This window comes from Entelurus aequoreus, linkage group LG14 (assembly GCF_033978785.1).
Source record: "Entelurus aequoreus isolate RoL-2023_Sb linkage group LG14, RoL_Eaeq_v1.1, whole genome shotgun sequence".
Taxonomy (NCBI): domain Eukaryota; kingdom Metazoa; phylum Chordata; class Actinopteri; order Syngnathiformes; family Syngnathidae; genus Entelurus; species Entelurus aequoreus.
The window spans coordinates 35,916,448-35,928,910 of NC_084744.1; the positions used below are offsets into that span (position 1 = coordinate 35,916,448).

The 12,463-nt window shown below is 43.7% G+C and overlaps 1 protein-coding gene across 8 annotated transcripts in view; it reads right to left on the reverse strand.

Moving 5' to 3' along the window:
* Positions 1–12,463, reverse strand: part of astn1 (astrotactin 1) — a 257,745-nt gene that overhangs the window by 134,188 nt on the left and 111,094 nt on the right. For 5 of the 8 annotated variants that reach the window (XM_062069743.1, XM_062069740.1, XM_062069738.1 and 2 more), the window contains 5 exons: positions 9,097–9,246; positions 8,153–8,320; positions 6,234–6,318; positions 5,190–5,264; positions 1,775–1,912 (listed from right to left, as the gene is read on the reverse strand). In XM_062069743.1, the coding sequence (XP_061925727.1) occupies positions 1,775–1,912; positions 5,190–5,264; positions 6,234–6,318; positions 8,153–8,320; positions 9,097–9,246 (616 nt within the window). Of the gene's footprint in view, positions 1–1,774; positions 1,913–5,189; positions 5,265–6,233; positions 6,319–8,152; positions 8,321–9,096; positions 9,250–12,463 lie in introns of all 8 variants that reach the window. The other 3 variants (XM_062069739.1, XM_062069741.1, XM_062069737.1) reach the window with 1 other exon arrangement.

Consider the following 12,463-nt stretch of genomic DNA (forward strand, 5'->3'; position numbering starts at 1 on the left):
GAGGATCTCCCTCCCAACACTATGGAGGCATGGGGGCAACTAATGGCTAAAATGTCGAAAGCAGAAGACCGCTTGTTTTGCAGGCCGCACAGCTGCGGCCTGCAAAACGGCTACCCCCTGCTCGACCGCCACCACCTGTTTTTCAACAGGCCAAGCTGCAACCACCAGCCAGACTCCCACACCTGTCCTTCGGCTTACCAAGCCGCAACCACCAGCCAGACCACCACCACCCTCTCCAGGACTGGTCCCCAAACCAGCACCCGCTCCAAGACTGGTGCCCGAACCAGCACCTGCTCCAAGACTGGTCCCCGAACCAGCACCCGCTCAGTGCCACGGCTAGCACTTGCTTCAGCACCATGGCCAGCACCCGCTTCTGCTCCACCGCCAGCCCATGCTTCAGCACCTCGGCCAGTTCCTCAGCCTGCTGCCTGGTCTCTGGCTTCGACGACATCATCCTCCTTGTCTCTGGCTCCGACAACATTGTACTCCTCGTCTCTGACCCCGACGACATCGTCCTCCTCATCTCTGGCTCTGACGACATCGTCCTCCTCATCTCTGGCTCCAACGACATCGTCCTCCTCGTCTCTGACCACGACGACATCGTCCTCCTCATCTCTGGCTCTGACGACATCGTCCTCCTCATCTCTGGCTCCAACGACATTGTCCTCCTCGTCTCTGACCACGACGACATCGTCCTCCTCGTCTTGGACTCCGACAACATCATCCTCCTCGTCTCTGGCAGACCTCTCCACAGCGCCACCATCCTCCTCGTCTCCAGCATTGTCGCCCCCGTGAACTCCGGCTGACCGGCCGCACAGGCAGCCATCAGGCGCCCGCACCCGGCGCCCTCTGCGACCAGTGCATGGACGCTTGTTGCGCCAACAGCAGCGACGCCCAGGACAGAGACGTGGAACTCATAGACTGCTGGGGTTCTGGCGCCACTTGCGTCCGCCTTCCCGACGGCCAAGAAGGTGGCCGTTCCTTGGTTCCCTGCCTCGCCGGCTGCAGCGGCGTTCTACTCGCCGCCGCCACCAGACTCGTCCCCGGTGGATTCGGGGGCACTTGGGTCGGCGACCCACCACCAGTTCACCCCTCCACCCTCCCTTGACTCCTGATCTCTGTGTTCTACTGGTTCCAGTTTTGGGACATCTGGAATCTGTCCATAGGAGGGGGGTGCTGTCACTGCCCGGGTGCACATCAGTGCGCATTAATGTGTGCGCTGCACTGAGCACACTTCCAGGAGCGCGCCAGGCGCGTGTCAGTCCGATGGCAGCAAGCAGCTGCAATCAATCGCCAGCAGGGGGGGGGACCTGCCTTCTTAAGCCTGCACAACCTGAACGTAGCTGCCTGTTAAGTACACCTGCCTTCGTTCTCACAATATAAGCTGTGTGTCTCGTTTTGCCGCATTCCCTCTGCTTCCCTGGCTGCCTCTTGGATCTCGAACTCCCGCCTGGAGATGGACCTCTGCCGCCCCGCTATCGCCCGGACTACCTTCCTGTCTCACGGACCTTCGAGACAGTTTTTCCCTCCAGGACTTCCGCCTCTCGCTCAACACTCCGGTAACACACAACAGCTAACTCACACACATAGTCGCACACACACACACACACACACACACACACACACACACACACACACACACACACACACACACACACATTTTGGATTTATTACACACTTCCTTTTATTATTTATATATATTATGCATATATATAAATAAATAGAGCTAAAATGACATCCCTCCTGTCATATATAAACAATAGGTATAACTCACCTGACGTCCACAGCGTCCTCCATGACCGTCATGTCTGTCTTACATTTGGCAGAAGGGTTGATGGCAAGTTCTGCTGGTGGGATGACGAAACTTTTACTGAGTGGAAGCCACATTCCTTCTCCTAGTGTGTAGGTGAACCTGTAATATTACATTATATTATATTATATTATATTATATTATATTATATCACATTCCTTCTCCTAAAGTGTAGGTGAACCTGAAATATTATATTACATTATATTCCATGCATCCATCTTCTTCACTTATCCGAGGTGGGGTCGCGGGCGCAGCAGCCTAAGCAGAGAAGCCCAGACTTCCCTCTCTCCAGCCACTTGGTCCAGCTCCTCCCGATGGATCCCGAGGCGTTCCCAGGCCAGCCGGGAGACATAGTCTTCCCAGCGTGTCCTGGGTCTTCCCCGTGGCCTCCTACCGGTCGGACGTGCCCTAAACACCTCCCTAGGAAGGCGTCCGGGGCCATCTAGACCAGATGCCCAAACCACCTCACCTGGTTCCTCTCCATGTGGAGGAGCAGTGACTTGACTCTGATCTCCCGGATGACAGAGCTTCTCACCCTATCTCTAAGGGAGAGCCCCACCACCCGGTGGAGGAAACTCATTTCGGCCGCTTTTACCCGTGATCTTGTCCTTTGGTCATAACCCAAAGCTCATGACCATAGGGGAGGATGGGAACGTAGATCGACCAGCAAATTGAGAGCTTTGCTTTCCAGCTCAGCTCCTTCTTCACCACAACGGATCGATACAGCGTCTGCATTACTGAAGACGCCGCACCGATCCGCCTGTCGATATCACGATCCACTCTTCCCTGACTCGTGAACAAGACTCTGAGGTACTTGAACTCCTCCACTTGGGGCAAGATCTCCTCCCCAACCCGGAGATGGCACTCCACCCTTTTCCGGGCGAGAACCATGGACTCGGACTTGGAGGTGCTGATTCCCATCCCAGTCGCTTCACACTCGGCTGCGAACCGATCCAGTGAGAGCTGAAGATCCTGGCCAGATGAAGCCATCAGGACCACATCATCTGCAAAAAGCAGAGACCTAATCCTGCAACCACCAAACTGGATTCCTTCAACGCCATGACTGCGCCTAGAAATTATGTTCATAAAAGTTATGAACAGAATCGGTGACAAAGGGCAGCCTTGGCGGAGTCCAACCCTCACTGGAAACAGGTCTGACGTACTTCCGGCAATGCGAACCAAGCTCTGACACTGATCATACAGGGAGTGGACCGCCACAATCAGACAGTCCGATACCCCATACTCTCTGAGAACTCCCCACAGGACTTCCCGAGGGACACGGTCCATGCACCCTCAAGGATCCTGCTGAGAGTATAGAGCTGGTCCACAGTTCCACGACCAGGACGAAAACCACACTGTTCCTCCTGAATCTGAGATTCGACTATCCGGCATAGCCTCCTCTCCAGTACACCTGAATAGACCTTACCGGGAAGGTTCAAGGTTCAAGGTTCAACTTTATTGTCCCCGCGGGGAAATTTGTCTTGGGCATAGTGCATCTTCTCCCTGATGGCAGGGTTCCATATTCAGGGAAGAGTGGGTGTTGTGAGTTGGAAATTATTTTCTTAGCTTTTTTCCCAACTGCCTGCTCATAGATGCTCTGTATAGGCTCATCCCACGATAGTTGGAACACACCCTCCGGTTCCCCTTCTTAAAGAGAGTAACCACCACCCCGGACTGCCAATCCAGAGGTACATCCCCCGATGTCCACGGGATGTTGCAGAGTCTTGTGAACCAAGACAGCCCCACAGCATCCAGAGTCTTAAGGAACTCCGGGCGGATCTTATCTACCCCCGGAGCCTTGCCACCGAGGAGCTTCTTAACTACCTCGGCAACCTCAGCCAGAGAAATAGGAGAGTCCACCACAGATTCCCCAGGCAATGCTTCCTCATAGGAAGACTTGAAGGTGGGGTTGAGGAGTTCTACGAAGTATTCCTCACACTGATCCACAACATCCCCAGTCGAGGTCAGCAGCACACCATCCTCACCATACACCGTGTTGACTGTTCCCCCTTCCTGAGGCGGCGGATGGTTATATTATATTATATTATATTATATTATATCACATTCCTTCTCCCGCCTTCTGCCCGAATGCAGCTGAGATAGGCTCCAGCACCCCCCGCGACCCCAAAAGGGACAAGTGGTAGAAAATGGATGGATGGATTCCTTCTCCTAACGTAAAGGTGAACCTGAAATATTATACATTATTATATTATATTATATTATGTTATATTATATCATATTTTATTATATATTATATTATGTCACATGGTCACAACTAGTCTTAGACTTAGATTGGTCACATCTAGTCTTAGACTTAGATTGGTTACATCAAGTCTTAGACTTAGATTGGTCACAACTAGTCTTAGACTTAGATTGGTCACATCTAGTCTTAGACTTAGATTGTTACATCTAGTCTTAGACTTAGATTGGTCACATCTAGTCTTAGACTTAGATTGGTCACATCTAGTCTTAGACTTAGATCGGTCACATCTAGTCTTAGACTTAGATTGGTTACATCAAGTCTTAGACTTAGATTGGTCACATCTAGTCTTAGACTTAGATTGGTCACATCTAGTCTTAGACTTAGATCGGTCACATCTAGTCGTAGACTTAGATTGGTTACATCAAGTCTTAGACTTAGATTGGTCACATCTAGTCTTAGACTTAGATTGATCACATCTAGTCTTAGACTTAGATTGGTCAGATCTAGTCTTAGACTTAGATCGATCACATCTAGTCTTAGACTTAAATCGGTCACATCTAGTCTTAGACTTAGATCGGTCACATCTAGTCTTAGACTTAGATCGGTCACATCTAGTCTTAGACTTAGATCGGTCACATCTAGTCTTAGACTTAGATCGGTCACATCTAGTCTTGGACTTAGATCGGTCACATCTAGTCTTGGACTTAGATTGGTCACATCTAGTCTCAGACTTAGATTGGTCACATCAAGTCTTAGACTTAGATTGGTCACATCTAGTCTTAGACTTAGATTGGTCACATCTAGTCTTAGACTTAGATTGGTCACATTTAGTCTTAGACTTAGATTGGTCACATCTAGTCTTAGACTTAGATTGGTCACATCTAGTCTTAGACTTAGATTGGTCACATTTAGTCTTAGACTTAGATTGGTCACATCTAGTCTTAGACTTAGATTGGTCACATTTAGTCTTAGACTTAGATTGGTCACATCTAGTCTTAGACTTAGATTGGTCACATCTAGTCTTAGACTTAGATTGGTCACATCTAGTCTTAGACTTAGATTGGTCACATTTAGTCTTAGACTTAGATTGGTCACATCTAGTCTTAGACTTAGATTGGTCACATCTAGTCTTAGACTTGGATTTTCAATGAAGACACAAAATGGACTTTTTATTACCTGAAGATGCGATCGGAAGGTTGTTCTCCCATCACCAGATCGAATCCACGCTGGAAGATGGTGTAAGGCCAAGGACTGGAATATAGATCACAACATAGTAGATCAACACACAATGGAATAGATGACAATAAAGTAGATGACAATAAAGTAGATGACAGTAAAATAAATGACAATAAATAGATGAGACTAGAATAGATTAGATTATGGTATACATGCAGACTTCTGTGTTTTATTAGCTATTTAATCTTTGAATATTGAAATAGAGTTTGGATTTTTTTATTGTTGTCTTCATCTTCATGGGTGGCAGTGTTGGCTTACCCCTGACAATACAAAGGGTGGCAGTGTTGGCTTACCCCTGACACCACAGTGGGTGGCAGTGTTGGCTTACCCCTGACAATACAATGGGTGGCAGTGTTGGCTTACCCCTGACACCACAGTGGGTGGCAGTGTTGGCTTACCCCTGACAATACAGTGGATGGCAGTGTTGGCCTACCCCTGAAACCACAGTGGGTGGCAGTGTTAGTTTACCCCTGACACCACAGTGGGTGCATTGTTGGCTTACCCGTGACACCACAGTCGGTGGCAGTGTTGGCTTACCCCTGAAAATACAGTGGATGGCAGTGTTGGCTTACCCCTGAAAATACAGTGGATGGCAGTGTTGGCTTACCCCTGAAACCACAGTGGGTGGCAGTGTTGGCTTACCCCTGACACCACAGTGAGTGCAGTGTTGGCTTACTCCTGACACCACAGTGGGTGGCAGTGTTGGCTTACCCCTGACACCACAGTGGGTGGCAGTGTTGGTTTACCCCTGACTCCACAGTGTTGGCTTACCCCTGACACCACAGTGTTGGCTTACCCCTGACACCACAGTGGGTGCATTGTTGGCTTACCCATGACACCACAGTGGGTGGCAGTGTTGGCTTACCCTTATCACCACAGTGGGTGCATTGTTGGCTTACCCCAGACACCACAGTGGGTGGCAGTGTTGGTTTACCCCTGACACCACAGTGTTGGCTTACCCCTGACCCCACAGTGTTGGCTTACCCCTGGTTTGGCCCCCACTCGCTGCGGATGCACAGGTGCTTGTGGACGGGGTCTCTCATGTAGCCGTTGAGACAAAGACATTGTCCTGTCAAACAAGTCATCACCAATCAATACTTGCAATACTATAATGTACACATTGTCATTAGAGGAAGAATATATATATATATATATATATATATATATATATATATATATATATATATATATATATATATATATATATATATAAATGGTAAGCTAATATGAAATGGGAGATGTGTAATATTTGAGTGTGTAAAAGTCAAATGTTCCCAGCAGGAGAAGGATGTAAAAAAGATGCTGATGATTATTTTAGTGGTTATAGAAAGGTCACAGACATGGTTGCCATGACAACGGCAGACTGGCATTGTAAATAATTCATGGCAGACACTCGTCTCTTAGATGGTTTTTTTGATGCATTGAAGACGAGTGTCGGGTCAAGTAGCAGTCAAATATTTCATCATCACACTTGTAAATAATATTATAATAATGTATTATGTAAGTATACACACATACATACATACATACAGTCAAATATTTCATCATCACACTTGTAAATAATATTATAATAATGTATTATGTAAGTATACACACATACATACATACATACATACAGTCAAATATTTCATCATCACACTTGTAAATAATATTATAATAATGTATTATGTAAGTATACACACATACATACATACATACATACAGTCAAATATTTCATCATCACACTTGTAAATAATATTATAATAATGTATTATGTAAGTATACACACATACATACATACATACAGTCAAATATTTCATCATCACACTTGTAAATAATATTATAATAATGTATTATGTAAGTATACACACATACATACATACATACATACATACATACAGTCAAATATTTCATCATCCATAAGTACACAAATATACTTTATGAAATATACACTTGTAAATAACATTATAATAATGTATTCTGTATGTATGTATGTATGTATGTATGTTTATATGTATGTATATATGTATGTATGTATGTATGTATGTATGTACGTACGTATGTATGTATGTATGTATGTATGTATGTATGTATGTATGTATGCATGTATGTATGTATGTATGTTTATATGTATGTATGTATGTATATACGTACGTATGTATGTATGTATGTATGTATGTATGTATGTATGTATGTATGTATGTATGTATGTATGTATGTATGTATGTATGTATGTATGTATGTATGTATGTATGTATGTATGTATGTATGTACGTACGTATGTATGTATGTATGTATGTATGTATGTATGTATATATGTATGTATATATGTATGTATGTATGTATGTATGTATGTATGTATGTATGTATGTATGTATGTATGTGTGAAAAATGAGGGTATGTGTCCAGTAGACAAGGTTGTAATATGAGAAGAATGAGGGTATATAGACATGGTGTAAGATGACGGTATATGAGGGTATATAGACATGGTGTAAGATGAGGGTATATGAGGGTATATGAGGGTATATAGACATGGTGTAAGATGAGGGTATATGAGGGTATATAGACATGGTGTAAGATGAGGGTATATGAGGGTATATAGACATGGTGTAAGATGAGGGTATATGAGGGTATATGAGGGTATATAGACATGGTGTAAGATGAGGGTATATGAGGGTATATAGACATGGTGTAAGATGAGGGTATATGAGGGTATATGAGGGTATATAGACATGGTGTAAGATGAGGGTATATGAGGGTATATGAGGGTATATAGACATGGTGTAAGATGAGGGTATATGAGGGTATATGAGGCTATATAGACATGGTGTAAGATGAGGGTATATGAGGGTATATGAGGGTATATAGACATGGTGTAAGATGAGGGTATATGAGGGTATATAGACATGGTGTAAGATGCTCACCTGTGTCGTGGTCACACTGGTGCTCACAAGGGTCCAGCAGGCGACGCCCACACAGGTCGTTGATCCAAGGTCCGCTGGCGTTCTGTTGGTGGAACAACAAGATCTGGGCCGGGTTCAGCCAATCAGAAGCATCCAGCTGGCTGCCCTGCAGCAGGATGAACCTAGACCCTGACCATGGAGAAGACCTCATCACCACCTTCAAACATGTACTATATAGTCATGTGACTGTCATAATGAACCTAGACCCTGACCATGGAGAAGACCTCATCACCACCTTCATACATGTACTACATAGTCATGTGACTGTCATAATGAACCTAGACCCTGACCATGGAGAAGACCTCATCACCACCTTCATACATGTACTACATAGTCATGTGACTGTCATAATGAACCTAGACCCTGACCATGGAGAAGACCTCATCACCACCTTCAAACATGTACTACATAGTCATGTGACAGTCATGTGATGTCATGTGACTGTCACATGACATCACATGACTGTCACATGATGTCAGACCACAGAACACTTTTTGACTTTGCATCAGTCCATCTTAGATGAGCTCAGGCCCAGCTAAGCGTTTCTGGGTGTTGTTGATAAATTGCTGTGGCTTTGCATAGTAGAGTTTTAACTTTCACTTACAAATGTAGCGACCAACTGTAGTTACTGACAGTGGTTTTCTGAAGTGTTCCTGAGCCCATGTGGTGATATCCTTTACACACTTGCAGGCATCAATTTCCAAATGAGCTAATATTTGCAAAGAATAAGAAAGTTTCTCAGTCTGAACATAAAATATCTTCTCTTTGCAGTCTATTCAATTGAATATAAGTTGAAAAGGATTTGCAAATCATAGTATACGTGTAGGATGTATACTAGTACTAGTACTAGTACAATTGTAGGATGTATACTAGTACTAGTAGTAGTACTATACTACAAGTCCTACCGTCAGCGATGAGGTGTTCCGGCACATGTAGGATGACCCGCACGGAGAGAGTGCAGGACATGTGCGAGCAGCACACCAGGCCGATGACACAGCTGATGACACTGATGAGGGTCAGAGTGGTTTTGCTGATGGGGCTCCTGGGGGACCCTGCTGCTGGCAGGAACAACATCACATCACAACATCACATCAATCACATTCTGGATTCATCACTAAATCATTTTTAAATCACTCACTTGCATCATTAGAAGTGCTTTCATCTTTCATTTCAATGCACGTCACTTTTATCTGAACTTCTTTCAGGATATATTTTATATAATACACATGCAGGGGTGGTATATAATAAACATGCTGGGGTGGTATATAATAAACATGCTGGGGTGGTATATAATAAACATGCTGGGGTGGTATATAATAAACATGTTGGGGTGGTATATAATAAACATGCTGGGGTGGTATATAATAAACATGTTGGGGTGGTATATAATAAACATGTTGGGGTGGTATATAATAAACATGCTGGGATGGTATATAATAAACATGCTGGGGTGGTATATAATAAACATGCTGGGGTGGTATATAATAAACATGCTGGGGTGGTATATAATAAACATGCTGGGGTGGTATATAATAAACATGCTGGGGTGGTATATAATAAACATGTTGGGGTGGTATATAATAAACATGTTGGGGTGGTATATAATAAACATGTTGGGGTGGTATATAATAAACATGTTGGGGTGGTATATAATAAACATGTTGGGGTGGTATATAATAAACATGTTGGGGTGGTATATAATAAACATGTTGGGGTGGTATATAATAAACATGTTGGGGTGGTATATAATAAACATGTTGGGGTGGTACATAATAAACATGCTGGGGTGGTATATAATAAACATGTTGGGGTGGTATATAATAAACATGTGGGGTGGTATATAATAAACATGTTGGGGTGGTATATAATAAACATGTTGGGGTTGTATATAATAAACAAGCTGGGGTGGTATATAATAAACATGTTGGGGTGGTATATAATACTTGGGGTGATATATAATAAACATGTTGGGGTGGTATATAATAAACATGTTGGGGTGGTATATAATAAACATGTTGGGGTGGTATATAATAAACATGTTGGGGTGGTATATAATAAACATGCTGGGGTGGTATATAATAAACATGCTGGGGTGGTGTATAATAAACATGCTGGGGTGGTATATAATAAACATGTTGGGGTGGTATATAATAAACATGCTGGGGTGGTATATAATAAACATGTTGGGGTGGTATATAATAAACATGCTGGGGTGGTATATAATAAACATGCTGGGGTGGTATATAATAAACATGTTGGGGTGGTATATAATAAACATGCTGGGGTGGTATATAATAAACATGCTGGGGTGGTATATAATAAACATGTTGAGGTGGTATATAATAAACATGTTGGGGTGGTATATAATAAACATGTTGAGGTGGTATATAATAAACATGTTGGGGTGGTATATAATAAAAATGCTGGGGTGGTATATAATAAACATGTTGGGGTGGTATATAATAAACATGTTGAGGTGGTATATAATAAACATGTTGGGGTGGTATATAATAAACATGCTGGGGTGGTATATAATAAACATGTTGGGGTGGTATATAATAAACATGTAGGGGTGGTATATAATAAACATGTTGGGGTGGTACATCATAAACATGCTGGGGTGGTATATAATAAACATGTTGGGGTGGTATATAATAAACATGTTGGGGTGGTGTATAATAAACATGTTGGGGTGGTATATAATAAACATGCTGGGGTGGTATATAATAAACATGTTGGGGTGGTATATAATACTTGGGGTGGTATATAATAAACATGTTGGGGTGGTATATAATAAACATGTTGGGGTGGTATATAATAAACATGTTGGGGTGGTATATAATAAACATGCTGGGGTGGTATATAATAAACATGTTGGGGTGGTATATAATAAACATGCTGGGGTGGTATATAATAAACATGCTGGGGTGGTATATAATAAACATGCTGGGGTGGTATATAATAAACATGTTGGGGTGGTATATAATAAACATGCTGGGGTGGTATATAATAAACATGTTGGGGTGGTATATAATAAACATGCTGGGGTGGTATATAATAAACATGTTGGGGTGGTATATAATAAACATGCTGGGGTGGTATATAATAAACATGCTGGGGTGGTATATAATAAACATGTTGGGGTGGTATATAATAAACATGTTGGGGTGGTATATAATAAACATGCTGGGGTGGTATATAGTAAACATGTTGGGGTGGTATATAATAAACATGTTGGGGTGGTATATAATAAACATGTTGAGGTGGTATATAATAAACATGCTGGGGTGGTATATAATAAACATGTTGAGGTGGTATATAATAAACATGCTGGGGTGGTATATAATAAACATGTTTTCTTTCAGGCACAGGTGACATCTTTTAGCTGCAGTGTTGTATGGTGAGCTAGATGGCACAATTCACCATGTAATGGAGTCATCAATGTTATTGTCTTTAAGAGTCCATAAGTATTTATTCAGCTCTGTAGAGTTCTTGAGTTGGGGCCTAAAGAATAATGCTGTGTGAATGTTCTAAAGGGGTTTTAGAGGTACTTTCTGTGAGTCCAATGTAAGTCTTTGTGTTTTAGTTGTCCTTGCGGGTGACACTGGCTTGGTAAACAACTGATGTTTTTAAGCAGTTTCCGTTGGGTGGGCAGGTAATCCTTTGTCTGCAATTGCTGCTATCTGTGGAGTTAAGAGTAGTTAGCGATTGCTTGTCTGTGAGTGCACAGAATCTTTTTGTTGTCTGAGTCAATGGTTTGCGCATTGCTCCAGGGAAGATGCATCACGCCAACAAGAAAGGTCGGCCACGCATCAACACCTGCAGCGTCAAACACATCATCTAGACGCACCAGTTCCAGTGCCACCTCAGGGAAACCTTGAGGGAGACGCCTGAAGACGACGCTATCGACTCCAAATGGACAAACCTTTGGGACGCTGTTTACAGCACAGCCATCTCTACCTACGGAAAAAAAGAGCGCAACTCACTGGGAGGAGATGCTGCCGGTGACCGAGGCAAAGAGGTAAGCCGTGCTGGCCTACAAGACCGCCCCAAGCCCCAGCATGCTAGCTGCACTCAGAACCGCCAAGAAAACAGCTCAGCAGACTGCTCGTCGCTGCGCCAACACCTACCGACTGAATCTCTGCAGCAGTATCCAGACAGCCGCAGATACTGGTGAATGTACGAGGGCATCAAGAAGGCAACAGCAAGTCTGTCCCACTCAAGTCCAAGACAGGTGAAGTGATCACTGATCAAGGCAAGCAGCTAGAGCGC